The sequence below is a fragment of the Manduca sexta genome, chromosome 14 (genome assembly GCF_014839805.1).
Source record: "Manduca sexta isolate Smith_Timp_Sample1 chromosome 14, JHU_Msex_v1.0, whole genome shotgun sequence".
NCBI classification, from domain to species: Eukaryota; Metazoa; Arthropoda; class Insecta; order Lepidoptera; family Sphingidae; genus Manduca; species Manduca sexta.
Genome location: NC_051128.1, coordinates 13,115,343 through 13,135,280, shown reverse-complemented (window position 1 = coordinate 13,135,280; position 19,938 = coordinate 13,115,343). Strand labels below are relative to the sequence as shown.

Here is a 19,938-nt window from a genome sequence, read left to right as displayed (position 1 = left end):
TCAAAACAAAACAAACAATAGCCGAAAACAACGGAAAAACATAGCTAAAAACGTCTCAAGAAAGCATAATTCGCAAATCAATCTGATGTTGATGAAAACGAACAAAATAATAAAGCATTTAAAGTACGCCTTTTAAACTCAACTGTACCCACCAACCATTTTACGTAAACACCGTTTTATTCATTGCGTTTTTTCTTTATCAAAGTATTTTTTATGCGATTGTACAACGGTATATCTGTCAAAGATCATTGCTCTAATATTTATTGTCGAACCAAATTAAACTTTATTGCACACATTTACGGTTGAAATTAGGTTACAAGTTGTTACGTATTGTTGAAATTATTGGCTATTATGTGATTTCCTGTAATCTATGCCGTTAGCAATAGTACTATGTACTAAAAACCTAAATTTAGTTCTTCCTTTTGCTATTTTTGATGTAAGAATGCGGATGTAGACTATTCTTTTTGTAATAAAATTGCAGCAAACAGTATCTTAAGAACAGAGTAGGTACACATATGAATTAGACACTTTCCTGTGTATTCTTTTCCCGAAGTCCGGGATGTTAGTATTATTAATCAACTCCTGCGCAGCTTTAAGTTCACGAGATATCGATTATCAATATACTAGCGACTCGCCCCGGCGGCGACCTACCAATCCGCATTAGGCCAGCATGGTGGACTAAGGCATAATCGCTCTCACTGGTAGAGGAGGCCCGTGCCAAACAGTGGGCCAATATATAATACAGGGCTGATATTATTATTATTATATCCGCTAAATGATCTTTCGCCATAAAAAAAAACTAATCCGGTCTAAACCACACAAAACAAACGTCAATCGCTAGTCACAATACTATTTTACAGATAAAAACTGTCTTCAACAAATAAGTATTATGCGGTTAACCAAATAACTGCGCGTTCACATCACGTTCAAGGAAAACGTTAACGCAAGGCCGCACGTTTCGATGACGTTACACTCTCTTCCTACAATATAATATCAGCCCTGTAGTATGTGACTGACTGTGTCCCACTGCTTAGCACATAACTACTGAGAGGGATTAGACCTCAGTCAACGCTGGTCCAGTGCCGGATTTATATTTTTTTATGAATGTAGGCCATTTTATTTCCGCCATGTAGGTAGGTTTATATATGTATGTAGATTTCTAAAATACTTAATAATTTTCTTTGTATTTGTATTGTGGAAGGCACTAAAGTTAATTAAACGTATGATTAATTTAATCGAGTGAGCGTCCTCTGAAATCTGCCGTCCATAGCCCGCGGCCTATACGACCTATTTACAAATCCAGGACTACGCTGGTCTAGTGGGGAACGGCATTTTTTTTAATTTATTATAATATTTTAAAGCTTGTAATAAAGGTTTAAATAAGTATAACATCATCGATATCTAATGTATAACATCCGACAATAATTAAAGTTTAAGGACTCGGTCTAATGCTCGCTTGGATGATGTTATATTCGCGAGTGTCCACATTAGGTCGTAAGACCGGTGAAACCAATAACCGTTCCACTCACCCTCATGCGATGGTAGCGACAACACATCTTTGCACGCGAAAAAAAGTCCTTGAAAAGATAATCAAACTAACAATTTTAAACAATTTCAAACTATTCAACAGACATGTATTACCTACTCTCTAATTCTATTATAATACATAGTAATTTATTTCGACTCTGTAATATATTATTTTAAATATCAACGGAAGGAAGTGATCTATGACAATTAGCTGTTATCTGTGACCGCGAGGCTAGCAATGTTATTGTAAAGACGTTGTGTCAGGGACGTACTCGGTGTAACATAATGGGGGCCATATTCCTAGGGCTATGGCCCCCATTATGTTACATTGAGGACTAGTCCCCCAGGACTAGTCCTGCCGGGTCTGACAATGTAAAGTGGCATCTACTTTTCAAGGTGAAATGATCTGGTCCTTCAGTGTGCCAAAAACAGGCCACCTACCGTTTCATTGTGATTGGTCGAGAGATTAACACGTGACTCACGAGTTGGTCACTCGACCAATCACGATCATTATAATTGAACAAGGCCCTTCGTGTTGTTTGTTATACTAGATTTTGGGGCCATTGATAGTACTCAATGTTATTGAGGACATAATAAGTCTGAGTTGAGCGGGAGGCAGAGAGGGGTGGTTGATATTTATAGGTTATAAGCTTACCATATCTCCTAGTTAAGCCTCTGCCTCTTTTTCGTACGGGGACAGCGAAGTGACCGCACTGAATCTGATGGTGGAATGGGGTCCAATAGAATGTCGACTGACAAGAGATGATTGCCCTTCGGAAGTCGACTCATGCCGGCCTGTTGGAACCCGATATACACAGGCTGATTCCAGAACGCATCACGAAGGTCACTATGGCGGTTTTTAACACGGTGTACGGTGGTCGGTATCCAGGCGGATATAAAATATGTCATACCACAAACAAAATCACTTTAAAAATAAATGATATACACAGGCTGATCCCGGAACGCGATACACTTACATCGGGTACTATGGCGGTTTTTAACACGGTATTTAATGGTCGGTATCTAGGCGGATATAAAATACATCCTAGCACAAACAATACCTTTAAAAAGTAATACTCATGATGTGTAAAATGGTTCACAATAAACGGTGTGTAAATTACTATTTGTAATTCAGTTAACATCATTAGGAATGTAGGAAATTGCCTCGTGTTTGTCAAACTGAGGAAGTGCCCTACATAACAAATATGATAAGGCCATTGCTATTGTAAAGATGTTACAGACAGGGGCGTATTCTAGTGCATAGAAAAACAATTGGGGTCTATTTCTTACTTCTAATTTTTCTCTTAATTACGTATAAATGCGAAAATGTCTTTCATGGGTGGGGACCTGCCTGGGTAGGTAGCAATCTATTTCTGTCGCCAAGCTGTAGTATGTAATCACTGTTGTGTTCTGGTTTGAAGGACATTGTAGCCAGTGTAACGACTGGATATAATAAGACTTAACATCTCACGTCTCAGGATGACGAGCGCAGTGGAATACCAAACAATACTTTGAAATTCAAGGTTTTGGATGGTGTTTATACTGTTTCTGGGCGGTCGTATCGCTCACCATCAGGCGAACGACAAGCTTGTCTCATCAAAGCAATTAAAGAGGATAATAAAATGTACCTATTTGACTAATATTAAGCTACACACCTCCGGCTATTTTTTTTTTCGCTAAAATAAACCACGTTATCGCTACCATCATTTGGCGAGTAAGTGGAACGGTTATATTGGTTTCACCGGTCTAACGGCCCAATGTCGACACTTGGGAGTATAGCATCATCCGAGCGAGCATTGGACCGAGTCCCTTTAAGTATTGTCGGATATTATATTTATTTACATCTTTATTACACGCCTTCAAATACTAAAGTATTAAAAACAATAAACGCAGTGGTACGGTCGGTCTTATCGTTCGTAGCAATCTCTTCCAACCATTATAGTCAAGAAAATAAAGTTGATATTAATATATTCATATTCCGTGAATACGTAGACTTTCCTGCTAAACTATCTTATAAATATGTTCAGTTCTTAGTACTTTATAAATACTAGAAACCGAGATCAAATCGAGGTTTATGTTTAGCATAATAATTTTTAATTGTATTATATTCAAGATAGAAAACAAACGAAACGTCGGGAGAAAATAATAATATAAAAAAAAACCGCGATAAAATCCGTTTAAATAGTTTTTAGTTTTATTTCAATGTCTAACATTCGCGTAAACATAAGAAATCATTAGATAACAAATGTTTGTCTGATCTGTAGGTATTTTTATGATATAGAAGGCAAACCAGCATACTGTTCACCTGATGTTAAGTGATCGACGCCCATGAATAACTGCTACCAGGCATAGAGATTCGTTGCCGGCCTTTTTAGTGGAAATACGCTCTTTTTTGAAGGTCTCAATATATTTCTCCGAAAATACTACTGGTGGCAATGGGTTCCATAGTTTTGTAGTACGTGGTCAAAAATGTCGGCTCAAACTGTAGTGGATTGCCAATATAACTAACCGATATTTTAGGTCCGGATTTGTCGAATTAGTTTCTAGCAGCTCTTTAAATAACAATGATACGAATTTGTATCACAGCCAGTAAATAAACGATTCCAATCACTTATTTTGATCTATCGCAAAAATGATCCAATAAAAACAGCTTTATCGACATGCTTACGAAGAGAGTCATGTTCATTGGTCTATTCTTGGAAAGGGAGCAAAGATTAAGATTAGGATAGTCTTTAAAAACGGCTGTTAGTATTTATTTAGTGGCAGACCATTTACTAGGTTATAGTAAAATATTTAAGATACGTTGTTGTGCGGGGAGTGTAATCAAACTCTAAAAAATCTTTCACGAGCAAAACCACAGTCAAATTAAGATTCTCATTTGTCATAAATAAAATTCAATTTAACATGTCCCTTTCCAGACTTACTGCATCGATGCGCAAGTCGCGGACTCCGCTTGCACCGCGACCTCATACTTGACTGGAGTGAAGACTAAGTACGGAGTCATCGGGCTGGACGGCAACGTCACCAGGTCCTCATGCTACTCCCAGCTTCACAAAGGCAACTGGGCGCCCTCCATCGGCCAGTGGGCGTTAGAACATGGCTTGGATGTTGGTAAGTTGGTTGTTCTCTTACATGTGAGACCGCGGCTGAGTAGTACCAATGTCTAATTTATCGCCAAGCAACAGCGTGACATTGTAGCCAGTGTAATTACTGGACATTGTGAGACATATATCGATGAATACCATAAAAATTTTAAACACCAAAATATTTGGATTTTATTCTTCTCTTGTACGAGTGTTTAGGTTGGTGGAAACTGGAGACCAGCTCCATCATCTTCATCCACATTTTAGACTTCTAACCAGTGTCATAGCATTCTTCGTATAATATAATTAGCTGTTGGAACACTACCTAGGCCCTAGATAGATATGTATTTAGAACCAAAAATTGTCTACTGTCCTACTAATTTTGCTGCCAAATTCACCTTTCTACCCAATCTTCTCGCACCGACCGATCGAAACCAAGACCTAATAATCAAAACCACAACTTATGATGCACTTTGACGTTTCATTGACGTACTTTTCACCATAAAAAGCAACAGCCATTCAGAAGACGAACGTTAGCTAATCAGCCTTTCATCCATATCCTTTAAGTTTTAACGATGCTCATCCACTTAAGATTCAAATGATCTATTGTTGTTTAAGTGCGGTGATATTCTATTGACGTAGGCTATTACAAGTGGACACGTAGAAGCTATTATGATGGCTGAAGACTTCACTCTGGCTTTACCTGACTATACAATGTCATTATATTTCATTGCGATAGAATGTTGAACCAATAAAATATATTGATGGTATTTACTATGTAATGTAGATATTCATGAGACTGGTTCGGTTGCGTTGTATTAGTACGGCTACAGTGCTGAGGGCTCGGGTTTGATCCCTGGGTTGGGCAGTGATTTTAAGGTTTTCGACTGAGTATCAGCCTGGAGTTTGGAATTTGTGCCTAATGTGACAATAGGCTAGCCCCCTATCACATTATGGAACGGAATACACACAGCGGAAAGTGTGTGCACAAGTTGCGTCATTGCCTATCCCTTCGGAGAAAAAAGGTGTGAGTGTAATGAGTGGCAAAAAATACCAATTATAGCTCTATCAAATATTTCATTCTTACTCCAACCCGCATCGTGTTCGTGTGGGGGCGAATTATGTATCAAATAGCGAAACCTTCCCCCCCCCCCCCCTCACCCTATGTGAGACACAACTTTCTTATGTGAAATATTATAAAGCCTATTTTAGAATCATTAAAAAACACCCACATCGTGATTTATAGAAGGACCTTGGGGAAGACTAACGAAAATTAAGACATCACGTTCCAATCTTTGCAGGTCTAGTGACAACAACCAGAGTAACACACGCGTCTCCCGCGGGAATGTACGCGCATACATCTGAACGAAATTGGGAGTCCGATGTCGATGTTCCTGAAGAGTGCCTGGCGTTGGGCTGCAGGGATATCGCGTATCAACTTGTAATGAACAACCCTGGAAGACAGTTTAAGGTAAGCACTCCTGGTATATATTGAAAACTGATGGAGAAAATGGGTACTCTGGTAGCGCCTCTGCCTACCCCTTCGGAGATAAAGGCGTGATCGACGGTAATGAGTCCATCGAGTTAGATTATGGTATGGGATATTAGGTGAATTCTAAAGAAGGTGGAAAGAGTAACAATGGGTCACCTAATGATAAGTGGCCACATTTAGATTACTATAAGCATTAGGCCACACATAAACATCAACGATACCAGAGGCATCATCAATGAATTACCAGACTTTGATAATAATAGTATAGTACTTATACTAAGAATATTTTGGATTTTATTTGTTTTTTAAAACTTTGGTGACAACATTTTTTAGCTTTTAAAACTATGAACATTTTCTTTTAGTTAGTAGTTAGTGGTTGTACAAAAAGAAAAGAATATTCTTGGCAGGCTGGTTGACTTTACTAACTTTGCATTCAAAATTAATTTATCAAAACGTAGGTATAGTCTTATAAAATCTAAAATGAAAAGCGATATAATCAAGTACTCTATAAAGGAAATTTCTATAAATTATCTAAGCCTATTGTCTTGATATCGAATATCTTGAGCAATCTATAAGTACCCTTTTACCAACCATTTACAAATAAATCACGTTCAACGTGTAGGGAAACGTATAAATTATATGTTAGCCAGATGATTAGGCAATTAAGGGGAGGAAATTGTCTTTTTAAATTTATAAAAGGATCGTACTACGTAAGCGTATCTAAAGACAATAAACCAGGAGATGAGAATGAATGGTAGAATAAAATATACTATTTCCATGCCTACAATGGAGTCCGGCCCACAGGCGTATTAAGAGACGGCCCGTTCTAAGGTAAAATGTGGGACGATAATTTGTTGATGCAAATTCATCATGATAGATGATCAATGTAAGAAGAAATAATAATGTAGAAACCATTAAATTAATCATAGGTCTGATCAATAAACGAGGAGTTCCAAAGCGCCATCTATCAACAAAACGTTCAACTATATTGTTACAGTATTAAAGTAAACTAGTTTCGTAACATATATATAGATGTCGCTTTTCCACAAACCAATCATTAATATTACGTTGCCGAAAGTGAAACAACGACATATTGATAAATATTAAAATTTTATCAGGTCATCATGGGAGGCGGTAGGAGGGAGTTCCTGCCTAATGTTACGGGAGTGGCGGGCGGGGCCGGCAAGCGTATCGATGGGGTCGACCTCACGGAGATGTGGCATGTGGACAAACAGGAGAAAAACGCTACGCACCAGTACGTCACAGATCGAGTGGAACTTATGAAGGTAATTATCATTCACTGGATTAATCTAATACGGTGGAACAGTACTTTACATGTAAATCCTTCCGGGATAATACGATTAAAGTGCCATCTATCGAAAAATACTGAACAATGCTAAACAATATCAAATCGTATCAGGAATAAATATGAAAGCACAATCACACTCCTCGCGTATGAGTGTACTTTTTATTACTTTTTAATCATGTGACTCATAGTTCAAGATAAATTATAAATCCTTAGAAAAATGATAGTCATTTTAATTTCCTGAAATATCGATCATTAAACAGAATATGTTATCATCGTCGCTTTAAGCTATCGAAACAATAATAAAAATATTATTACAATGATATTCTTGAAATTCTTTATACAGTTCTGGGAAAAAGTAAGTACTTACCTACAAATTTAAAATTAAGAAAGACAATAATAACATTAATAAAAAAAATCGCACAACTATAATTAACAATAATAACTGCTAAATATCACGCGTATACAAAAAAAAACATCACTTTTTATAAATAAAAGCTCTTGTAAATGAAAACTTATTTACTAATTTACCTATGTTTAAAAAAAAGTGAAAACGAAAAAAAAAGCAGAAAAAACATAAAACAGCAAAACAACAATGATTGACAAGGCCGTAACAAAAAAAGGAACCATCAAAGATTCTATGGGAGGAGCTTGTTCCTAAACCGCATGAGGTTACCTATTTATCAGTCTTACATCGTGGAACGCCCCGTCATTTTATGGTATACGGACGGCATATAACGGAGTTTCATAATGATGCCGCTAGATGTCACTAAATCAGCAGTCGATATAATTAGAAACTAGCGTTTGCTCACGGCTTCTCTCGCGTGGGTTTCCTCACCGGAATCTCGTAGTTATTTATTGTGAGTACTTTCCCAAATCTAGGCTATTTATAGGTATTAACTGCTTTTTCGGCCGAAATGCCTTAAATGCCGCCAAGCAGCAGTGTGTAGTCACTGCTGTGTTCCGGTTTGAAGAATAATGAGCCAGTGTAACTACTGGACATAATAAGACTTAACATCTCATGTCTCAGGAAGACGAGCGCAGTGGAATTCTAAACAAAACTTTGTAATTCAAGGTGTTGGATGGTGTTTCTACTGGTTATGGGCGGTCGTATCGCTTACTATCAGGCGAACGGCAAGCTCGTCTCTTCATTCAAAGTAATAAAAATGACTGTGATTACTGATTATCAATGAAAATAAAGCGGAGTATGTCTAAATTTATAATTGTTATTATTGGCGCGGCTCCATCGCGTCTGTTCCCTAAGTCTCAAGATGTAAACATTCATGTCTCAGTAATATCTGCCTCGTTGAGTTATACTTTAATAATATTGGTAGACACAATGGCTTTGATGATTAATATTAATTGCATTGTAGCATTTCAATGCTTTAGCGATGAAGGTAAACATCATGAGGAAATCTATATACCTCAGAAGTTCTCTATAGGAATTTTGACGGTGTATGATGTCTATCCATCCGCACTAGGCTAGCGTGGTGGAGTAAGGCCTAATCCCTCTCAGTAGTAGAGGAGGCCCGTTCCCACTGGGACAGTATATAATACAGGGCTGATATTATATTATATTACAGCGACTCGGTTTGTTTTTCTAATAACCTATTTTCAGGTTATTACATAAAACTGATTTATTTTGATGTCTAACATTCTCGTAAACATAAGAAACCATTTGATTATTCCTTGTGAATTTTTTGCTTCGAAAAAAAAGACGACCCAACCCAGGGTACGAATTAGTATCCCACTGGATTTGTCATCACATTTAATTCCCATTAGGTACCCTTATTTTTAAAATTTTTGGTGTTACGACAGAATACTTAGTAAACAGTAAATCAGCAATGAGTTGCTAAAAACTAAAAAAAGGATGTTAAAGACCTTGACCGACACTGATGACTTACGATCAGGTGCAATGAGGTCACTTTGCCATGCCCTCGATAAAAAGTCAGTGGAGGGCTTAGGGGGTAAACCGGACATCTGCAGGGGATCTTTCGCTTACATTAGGAGTCTCGCGGTTAGCTGAGGACTTCTTTACCACACTCTTAACAAAGCATGTTCCATCAAACGAAATTGTTGGAACCAAGGATCCTTTGTTGCTCCCTCCACGGGCCTCGCGCCAGCTAAGGTCTTTAAACAGATATATTGTTTAGGTACATATGAAGCATACGACCCTTACATCGTTTCACGCAAACTCGTAAAGCTAAATAGATACTGCAATTTCTTGATAAGTAAGAAGCCGCTCATCATATTCTGAGAATATCTTTAATGTCATTGTATAGTAGTATTTTCCTTGTTCCGACTGAGCGCGTGCCAATAGTCCCAAGTAAATTCCCATACCTAGTTTGTTTAGTACAAATGGACCGAACAGTACAAAAAGACATGTAAACAGCAAAGAAAGAGACTATGTGCGAAAACTGTTTTTTTTTTATTTATTTAAATGACGAGACGAACTTGCTGTTCACTTATGGTAAGCGATACGATCGCCCATAAATAGTAGAAACACCATCCAACACATTGAGTTACTAAGCATTGTTTGGTATTCCACTGCTCTCGCCATCCTGAGACGTGAGATGTTAAGTCTCATTATGTCCAGTTACACTGGCTACACTGTCCTTCAAACCGGACCACAACAGTGACTACACACTGTTGCTTGGCGGCAGAAATAGACATTACGGTTGTACCTACCCAGGCGGACTCTCACATATGAGAGTCTGTCTCTCTTTTGTAATCAGTAGGAAAAAAAGATATTGACGTGGTTTATGTCCCTGACATCCGTTTCTCAGTACTCATTTAATAGCATAGCACGGCACAGTTCATTCTTTACGTCAATGATCAAATATTAATAATTTCTGCGAACAGCATAGATGGAGTTTGAGATCGGCTTGCCCATTTCGTCGTTTAATCGAAAAAAAAACCTAGTAAATATCCCAGACTATGATTACTAATAACGTAATGGTTACTAATAATAATTTCACCATTAATGCGGTTTAGGTTATGATACAATTTTAGCATTTGGTTAAACTTATTGTAGACTATATTTTATTTCAATAAACTATACAATATTTATTTCGAAAAACCCAATAAAACCAATCAAAACCCACACACAATTTATTTTGTAATTTACCCAGGTGTTCAACTCCGATGAGCTGCCGGAATACCTTCTCGGGCTGTTCCAAAACGACCACATGGACTACCACCTGAAGGCGCAAAACCAGCCCACCCTCGAGGAGATGGTGGAGGTGGCCATCAAGATGCTCAGCAGAAGCCCCAATGGATACTTCCTATTTGTCGAAGGTAGGTTAACTGCCTCGCACTGTCAAAGGCTGATATTTTTCTAAAGGGAACCCGGAGCAACTTATAGCTACTACTGCCTCTGTAGTATAGTATTGTGTATGCGGCTGTGGCAAAAGGTCCTTATAATCCGATTGCTACCGGCTTCCCTTTCAAAATAATGTAAAATCTAATTATCATTGGAACAATTTGTAGACCGCATTTGTGCATATTATTAGTACCTATATGTTTTGACGAGTTTTCTTTCGGAAAATGTCACCTGGTCGACAACGTCTTGAATAATATTCTAAGTCGCAGCAAATTACAGATTTTAACAGGTGAGTTCTATTTATTACACCGCCGGCTCAGCTGCCAATAGGTGCTCAAGTAAATATTTCGATACTGCATATGTTTACCTAAAATTATACTCAAAGTTGACATGAATAGGTGATTTTTTAACTCTCTTAAAATACCGATTCTTCGTAAAGATGGAATAGGAACCCTTACCTTAAATAAGGTATAATGATTTCTTATCTTTACGCGAATGTTAGACATTGAAATTAAACTAATTTTCGGATTCTATCGCGGTATCAGTATTTTATTTTTTCCCGACGTTTCGAAGACTTTGCAGCCTTCATGGTCACGGGGGGGACTGAGGTGTTGTTCATCCGTAAAGTCAGTCCGTAAAGTCCGTAAAGTAAAGTCAGCTAAAATTTTAAAATTTTAAAAAAGTTGTATAATTGTAAAATGTAGGTAGATATTGTAACTTTGACTTTACGGATGAACAACACCTCAGTCCCCGTGACCATGAAGGCTGCAAAGTCTTCGAAACGTCGGGAGAAAATAAAATACTGACACCGCGATAGAATCCGAAAATTAGTTTAATTTAAATAAGGTAGGTGTAATAAATTAATCTGTTGCGATAAACAAATGCAAATATAACTCATACACATCACGCATTTATCCCCGGAAGGGTATGCAGAGGCGCAACCACGGCACCTACTTTTCGCCAAGCGTGTTCCGTCCCATGATGTGATAGGGGCGAGCCTATCACCATATCAGGCACAAATTTCAGACTCCGCGCTGATACTGAGCAGAAAATCCCTAATACAACGCATGCAGTACAACTACGCCACCGAGGCAGTCAACAATATATATAAATATTACTATAATAATTATTTCTAGTGTGGGAACAATATTTCCAGTCGAATATCCTGTTTTTACATAACGATTTCCATTAAATAATGAAACAATATTTATTTCCTTACGAATTCATCGAAACGATTAAAATTAATTATAAATAATTAAACAAACCTTAATGGGAAAACTTATTTCTGAAATTATTAACTGTAATCCATTCATAATTAATTCATATTTCATTCATAAGTAACATTATTGTTCTATAACCAACTGATAAGGAAATAAATATGTCAAACATAGGGATACCGGTTCTTTACATGAATGAATGCGTTAATGAATGAATGAATTCATTATTAAATATCATTTTAAATTTCTTGTATTTATGAATGAAAGCTTCTGTTCAAATCGTATGTGGATCGGTAAAGCTGCATCGACATGTCGTTATATCTCGGCGAACACGACCCCGAGCAAAAGCAACAATAAAATTCTTGCTCAAGCTTTGCTCATGCGAAAAAGACCTTTATGTATGTAAAAGACACAGATGACATGATTTAAAAAAAAATATGTAGTGCTTAATACAGCTGGTGAATTTTGTGTTGCACCTCTGTAGTCTGCCTACCACTGAAAGGGGAAAACGTCATGCTGTTAATACTGTAACTAAACTAACTGGTCTAAAAAAATATTTTACAGTGGCGAAGGGTGAAATTTTTAAAAAGGTAACCTTAGGAAATATAATTGTCTTAGTTAACATATCGCAGCATATTTAACAAAAAGTTAAAACTAAGACCAACGTCCATAAACTTAAAAGAGAAGACGGTAGGAATCAGGTTATATAGACAGACGCTTCGCCACTGATTTTTTTATATCCACTATATTTTACACCTTTGAACTGATTTCGAAAAGCGCAACACTAAAGAATCTTGTAAGTTCTTTTGGAGTTAAAACTGGAATCAAAACTGGTGGTAGAGTAATAATTTACGAAATCTAAATAAAGTTCAACATTTTACAGATTCAAGTAGATTATTTCATTTTACATCTGATTCAGGGAATTGACTGAATGGAGTTTAGTGTTCACTATCCACTTAGGTATAAATGGTTCATTTGTACTGCAAGCACATTCCTTACACGCATTGTCAGCACACAATTATAATACAATATTTTTTCCTGCGGATCCGCTGGCGTGATAAAGTTGTGCCAAGATACAAGGTAGCCATAACTCTTAGGGCAAAGAAGCTTCTCATTAGTAAAAATATATCGATTTATAATTCCTGCGATTAGCGTTGTCAAACAAACTTCAACTTTATATATTAGTATATAAGGTACCTAGAGTGGTTTCACACGCATTGTCATCATTCAGGGAAAGATATTCGAAAATACCTGAAAACCGTAAGATTCGTTTACCTTAACCTACTTGTACAAGGGGAAAAAATTACATAAATGAAATGTTCTCAACTGCCCCGACAATATTAAATAATCTAAATATATATAACTCAAAGGTAACTGACTGACATAGTGATCTATCAACGCACAGCCCAAACCACTGGACTGATCGGGCTGAAATTTGGCATGCAGGTAGACGTTATGACGTAAGCATCAGCTAAGAAAGGATTTTGATTAATTCTACCCCCAAGGGGATAAAATAGGGGATGAAAGTTTGTATGATGAATACGTTGGCTGAAATAGGATTTTGATAAATTCAATCCCCACGGGGATAAAATTAGTTTGAACCTATCAGTACCGGGAAAATATGTAGCAAGACTTTTATCATACAGTGGACTTTTATCCCGGAAAACTCCTTCACACGGGCGAAGCCGCGAGCAAAAGCTAGTGTCTATAAGACTGTTAAATAATAGTATGCTGACATTAAAATAAAACTATTTTGCGGAGTTTATGGCGGTTTTTATATTACAACATCTCTGATCGTGACAACGAAGGCTGCAGTCTTCGAAATGTCGGGAGCAAATTATAAATAAAAAATCGCGATAAAATACGCTAAATAGTTTTATTTTGTTTACATTTGCGTAAACATAAGAAATCATGAATATGCTGACGTTATATAATCCTTTGTCAGTCAAATTGTCTTCATAATTGGTTTATACTTAAACTGAACGTCACCCTACACACCAGGTGCAGTCACCTTATTGAAACCTACAGGGAAAATAATAATATTACTCTACAATATATTAAATAATTTCTAAATAAAACATTATGCAGTCATTTTGGAATTGCGTTATTAAATGTAACCATACTCATCTCTACATCTGGTGACATAATAAAATAAAAAACAAAAATAAAATTTATCACGTAGGCGAACAAAGTTGCACTTATGATACGTCAAAACAAAGCATAAGAATAATTATTATTTCTAAACAACTATTAAAATTACTTATATAACTATCCACATTCTAAATTAGGGATAAACATTTATAATAAAAACAAGATACAAGCCGAAGTAACCAGCTCGGGCTGGCAAGTAGGGGGAAATAGAAGGATAACGCGTCGCGATCCTCACCGGCGAGGACATGAGCCCTAACCTAGCTAACCTACCAGCCTTTCACTAGCTACCTAAGTGTGACTACCCGAAGAAGAAAGGCAGAAAGAAACTCCGGGAAGAACCTCACGAATAAAGAATATTTTCAATAAAAATCTCGGTAGTTTTCTGATCATTTTGTAATTTTGTGCGGATATGGCGTGCGCATGAGTTCATTTGACTTTAAGTGTAATTTTGCCGCTGCAACGAATCCTCTTAATATAGAAATAGTAGCCATGTAAAATTATAATAATATAATAAAAATATCTCCCGTGTGTCGTATACTGTCCCACTACTGGGCACGAGCCTCGACTACTGAGAGGGCTTAGACTTTAGTCCACCACGCTCGCCTAGTGCGGATTGGTATACTCTACATAATCTTAAACTTCCTATGAAGAAATTCTCTGGTATACAGGTTTTCTCACAATGTTTTCCTTCACCGTTAAAGCAAGCGATAATTAACAAAGAATGCACGCATAACTTTAAAAGAGTCAGAGGTGCGTGCCCTAGGATTTAGAACCTACGGACATTCGTCTCGGCAGTCCTTTCCATCCGTGTACAATTATAATTCTCTCTCTCTTTATCGATATCTATTTTATTCGAAATTTACTTTTTTATTTTACCTCTACGGTTCGGGTAGCTTTTTGCAAAATGTTCTTCTTCTTCTATATTATGGCAGCCACCGTTTATTTATCGGTGACTTTGCCAATGTTAAGTAATAGCAGATACAAAACAAAAAGAGACTATAAAATCAGATCGCAATTTTCATGCCCTTGAAAAATGTTAAGTATTTAAAATAAATTTAATATATATAGTTTAATTTAGTAACGCTATGTCAAAATGACACGTATGACGTGCGGGATGATTCAATTAAGTAATAAACAGAAAATATTTTTTCCCAAAGGCGCCCGCAAATTCATCGACACATATTATTACTCACTGTTCCTTATACTGCATTTACGTAATAAATCTTCAATGAGCACGCGCTAAAACGAGGTAAATTAAACATAAGTATTTTCCTCGACCACGCAGAATTATCAATATATTTATTATCTATTGTTTATATTTACAATTCCAGAAATGTGCCACATTCCGGGTTTACGATAAATCTGTTTCAAATCACGGTGTCTGTTTCGAACAAGCCGGCATATTTATACCGATTGGCGACTGATATCTCGTTTGGCATCAAGTGCGTAAGGGCTGCTTTGCCCAATCTGTTTAAAAATGCGCTGCCTTAAAGGAAAGATTACCTATAAACAAGGGGGAAAAGTTTGCTGGTGGTAGGGTATCTTTTATACTATTGATCCGGATAGCGAGCGTACACAAGCTGTTAAAACCCGCTATAGTCGCTCACGTAAGTGTGTCGCAATCCGTGATTATTAGTGTATATCCGGCTCCAACAGGCCGGCATAATTGTGTTGACTGTTGAGGGGTAATCATCTGTCGTCAGTCGACATTCTATTGGACCCCACTCCACTTACTTTTAGGTGCAGTAGGGTTATATTGCCGTGCGCGTATTAAAATAAAATATTCGTTCCTCTAAATCGAGTTTAGAACAGATGCGAGCAAAATATTTTCTGTAAAACATTAGAATTTCCTTCGAGCCAGTCCATTATATATAAGTCTCAAAATAATCATTATTAAAGCTGAAGCGGCGATAGCCTAGTTGGGTGTGGAACGGACTGCCGAGACGAATGTCCGCAGGTTCAAATCCTAAGGGCACACCTCTGACTTTTCTAAAAATCATGTGTGTATTCTTTGTGAATTTATCGTTCGCTTTAACGGTGAAGGAAAACATCGTGAGGAAACCTGCACATCTGAGAAGTTCTCTATAGGAATTTCAAAGGTGTGTGAAGTCTACCAATCCGCACTAGGCCAGCGTGGTGGACTAAGGCCTAATCCCTCTTAGTAGTAGAGGAGGCCCGTGCTCAGCAGTAGGCGAGTATATAATACAGGGCTGATTATTATTATTATTATAAGCTGAAGGTTTAGTATAGAAGTACTTCAGTCTCCAATAAAAAAAAATCAAGCTACATCATACAGTTACGGGAATTACATTTGGGTTCTATTTCTTAGTCAACGCCCGTCACAGGCTATCTTAGTATTTCCCCATAAACAATATGAAAACATTACGCCATAGCTCAAAATAATAGCACAATAATAGTGAGCCTTAATAACCGCACGCTGTAACTCTATTTCAGGAATTACAACTACTGTTGCAATAAATACATTACGGAAAGATTTTAATTATAGCTTTTTACCTAACATATTGTTTAGTTAAATTAGTTTACTAGAATATTATTATTACCTATAAAATATTTAGAATTCGAACGTATTATTTTTGTTTTTAATTTCCCAGCTTTTTATTATTTAATATTTATTTAAACATATTTTATACAGGGTCATTTTTAAAACCGAATACTAGTCCTTTCCGCTGCTAACATGGTTTCAAATATCGTCCATGAATAATGGATATTTGCTGTTTCTAGTTTTCTAATTTTTGTACAATTTCTAATGCAAATATAGTGGCCACGTAACTAAAAATGTATCAATATTTAACGTCAGTAGTTTTTCAATATTAAAAACTCTGTTTTGTTCAGGTGGCAGAATAGACCATGCACACCACGACAGCCTTGCCCATTTGGCCCTGGACGAAACCGTGGAATACGCGAAAGCTGTCAAAAAAGCAAAATCAATAACTGACGAAGAAGACACGCTCATTGTCGTCAGTTCTGACCACGCGCATACAATGACAGTCGCTGGCTACCCGTCAAGGGGAAATGACATCTTGGGCACGGTGGATACAGCGAAAGGGGGAGATGGGAAACCATACACAACTATCAGTTACGCGAATGGCAAAGCAGCGTCAATCTCCCCTGATGGCACTCGAGTAGATGTTACTTTACACGATCAATTTGTGTCTCGTAAGTATTTTAGTTTTGTAAACGTATTTTTAAAGCCGACAGCGGGTAAGCTCATCTGAGTAAGTGGTGACGTAATGAGTTAGGAATTTAGTGTTGAGATCTCTGAATAGTAAGTAGTTAGAAGATAGGGGAATTATAAGAACTTGTTACTAGGTGTATCTGAGATCCAATTGATGATAGAAACATCTAGATAACTCTATTATCTATCCATGTTTAGAGATAAGTTTCTCGTCACTAGGTGTCCTTAAAAATTTGCGAAATACGAAGGATTAGTTACTTTATACTCTTGAATGTCTGACGAAAAGAAACGAGAATTAGTCATTTACATTGCTTACGTAATGGGAAACTTCTCACAGCAATATACACATAACTTTATACCTTCAGTGTTTTCGCAGAAGGTGTAACGAAATCAAACAATCCCGAACTTCGACTCGGTCTTGGAATTTAAAAAATCTAAATACATATGTAGACGTGTCAAAATATAGCGATTTGTCAAGATTTGAGGACAATCCGAGTATAATGATTTCGAGGTCGATTTGAGTTTAAAAATATTTAATGAAATTGACTCGTACCTGATGGTAACGATGAATTGCACTCATCAATCTTTAAAGGTCAAATATAATACGAAAATCTTCAAGCTTGATTTTCGTACATACAATCTAACCAGTTCACAAATAATTAAAAATACTAATTCCAGGTGACCTGAACTACGCGTACCCGAGTCTTGTGCCACTTGACTCAGAGACTCACGGTGGTGAAGACGTGGCGGTGTACGCTGTAGGACCCTGGCAGCATCTCTTCACGGCGAGCTACGAGCAAAGCCTCGTGCCGCACATGATGGCGTACGCCATGTGCCTGACTGATGACCAACACGCCAACTGCAGGCCAAAAACGCGATACGTCAGGACTTCTAGTGCTCCTAGTGTAAAACCTAAAACCTTATGGTTAGGTATGTGTGCTGTGATATTAAGTTTAAGTTTGTATTAATTTATTTGTTAAATAGAGTTATTGTTACGATGTTTTGGTTTTATTTTTGTTTCGTCTACACGTCTTGGAGTTTCTGTTTGTTATATTTCGGGACCGTTAATCCAAAAATATTCAAACATGTTTCATAAATGATTTAGTTTCACTAAGTGGCCGTCTACTGACATCAACTTCCATCCATCCATTCTCAAGGAAACACCCACCCAAAATGTTTTCAGACCTGAGATTGAAACCCAAAGCTGCCTATCCTCACACGAAGACCAAGAAAGCGACATTTGAGATTTTTATTCCAATTTGAGTCGTTATAACTAGTGAATTGCTGGGCAATAGGTCTAATCTCAATTAAGACGAAGAGTGCAGGAATCAAAAAAATGGGTTAGGTTGATAATGTGGCATCGATCGGTAATCAAGCCACTTTTGAGTATTTATTGAGTATGGTGGATTTCATGCTCTTATTAATATATAATTCTAATATTGTGAAATTCTCTTTAAATATAACAATGTTTAATATAATATATAATTTTTAAATCCAGATCATGCAAGAGCGATCAAGCCTAGAAAATGCAGGGAACACCCACATTAAAGCAGGAGCGTCACACATATATTCAATAGTCATATGGTTGTATTTATTGTAATGTAATGTTTTCCTGGATCATTAGTAGGTTCAGTAATTAGGTTACTAGTTGTATAATGTCATGTCTACCTCAGTACAAAATAGCTTATAAGTTCATTTTATGAAGTAAATATTCAACGGGTGTATTATAAGAATTAATTAAAATAATTTATGCATTTTTGCATGTTTTATTATCACAATTATTGACACTTAATTATCATTAATTACAGGAAACATTGATAATACAAAATAACGTTATTTTACGTATATACGTAAATAGACTTACAAATGGCATGATTTGAATGAATGAATCCCTCCTAGCCGAATTTCGGCCGCGGCGGCCAATCTCAACGGAGATACGTACGCAACGTACTTGACTGACGCAGGAGGTATAGTGCACCAATACATATGCGCACTGTGCAAGTGTGTGAGCAATACATATGCGCATTTTCTGTTCCTTCACTCACACTCATAGTCCGGTGAGACGGTAATCCGACATAGCCGGCAAAAGATCAGGACCAACGGCTTTACGTTCTTTCCGAGGGCTATCACAACGCCAACTTTCTGACTCTTTCTGACTGAGTAATTTTTAAGATGGAGAAACTGTCACAAATATTTTTTGCCCGGGATTCTAACCCAGAACCTCAGCGCCATAGTCGTACAGGTACCGCGTACGCATTACAACTACGCCACTGAGGCAGTAGTGCACGCTGTGCTGAGTGACAGCAAGATTTACTCAGGTTTTCTCTAAATTTTCAAGATCGATGCGATTAGGATAAAAGGAATTATTATATAAATGGATGCCTCTAAAGGATCGAATAAAAAAACATATTTTTTTATAAATTTTATAAATATATTAAATAAATAATTACGCTCAGATGCCGGTACGCATCGCATTGTTTCCCTCATAAAATCTATACAGTGGACGACGCGTGCGCACGTGCCACAAATAAATTAAGATCCATGTTCACAAAGGTTATGTAAATAACCGGGTAACGCTATGATAATAAATCCATTTCCCTATGCTTTCGGCATGAACGCCTGCGCAGTGCGTAGTCATAGGCCA

General features: G+C 37.1%; 1 protein-coding gene across 3 annotated transcripts in view; it reads left to right on the top strand.

Moving 5' to 3' along the window:
* The window catches only part of LOC115449952 (membrane-bound alkaline phosphatase), a 46,239-nt gene extending 27,189 nt beyond the window's left edge, over window positions 1-19,050 (top strand). For all 3 annotated transcript variants that reach the window (XM_030177849.2, XM_030177850.2, XM_037438547.1), the window contains exons 3-9: window positions 4,446-4,638; window positions 5,912-6,081; window positions 7,221-7,388; window positions 10,540-10,705; window positions 16,952-17,275; window positions 17,973-18,224; window positions 18,793-19,050. In XM_030177849.2, the coding sequence (XP_030033709.2) occupies window positions 4,446-4,638; window positions 5,912-6,081; window positions 7,221-7,388; window positions 10,540-10,705; window positions 16,952-17,275; window positions 17,973-18,224; window positions 18,793-18,842 (1,323 nt within the window). In that variant the 3' untranslated portion in view covers window positions 18,843-19,050. The remainder of the gene's footprint in view (window positions 1-4,445; window positions 4,639-5,911; window positions 6,082-7,220; window positions 7,389-10,539; window positions 10,706-16,951; window positions 17,276-17,972; window positions 18,225-18,792) is intronic.
* The last annotated feature ends 888 nt before the right edge of the window (window positions 19,051-19,938 follow it).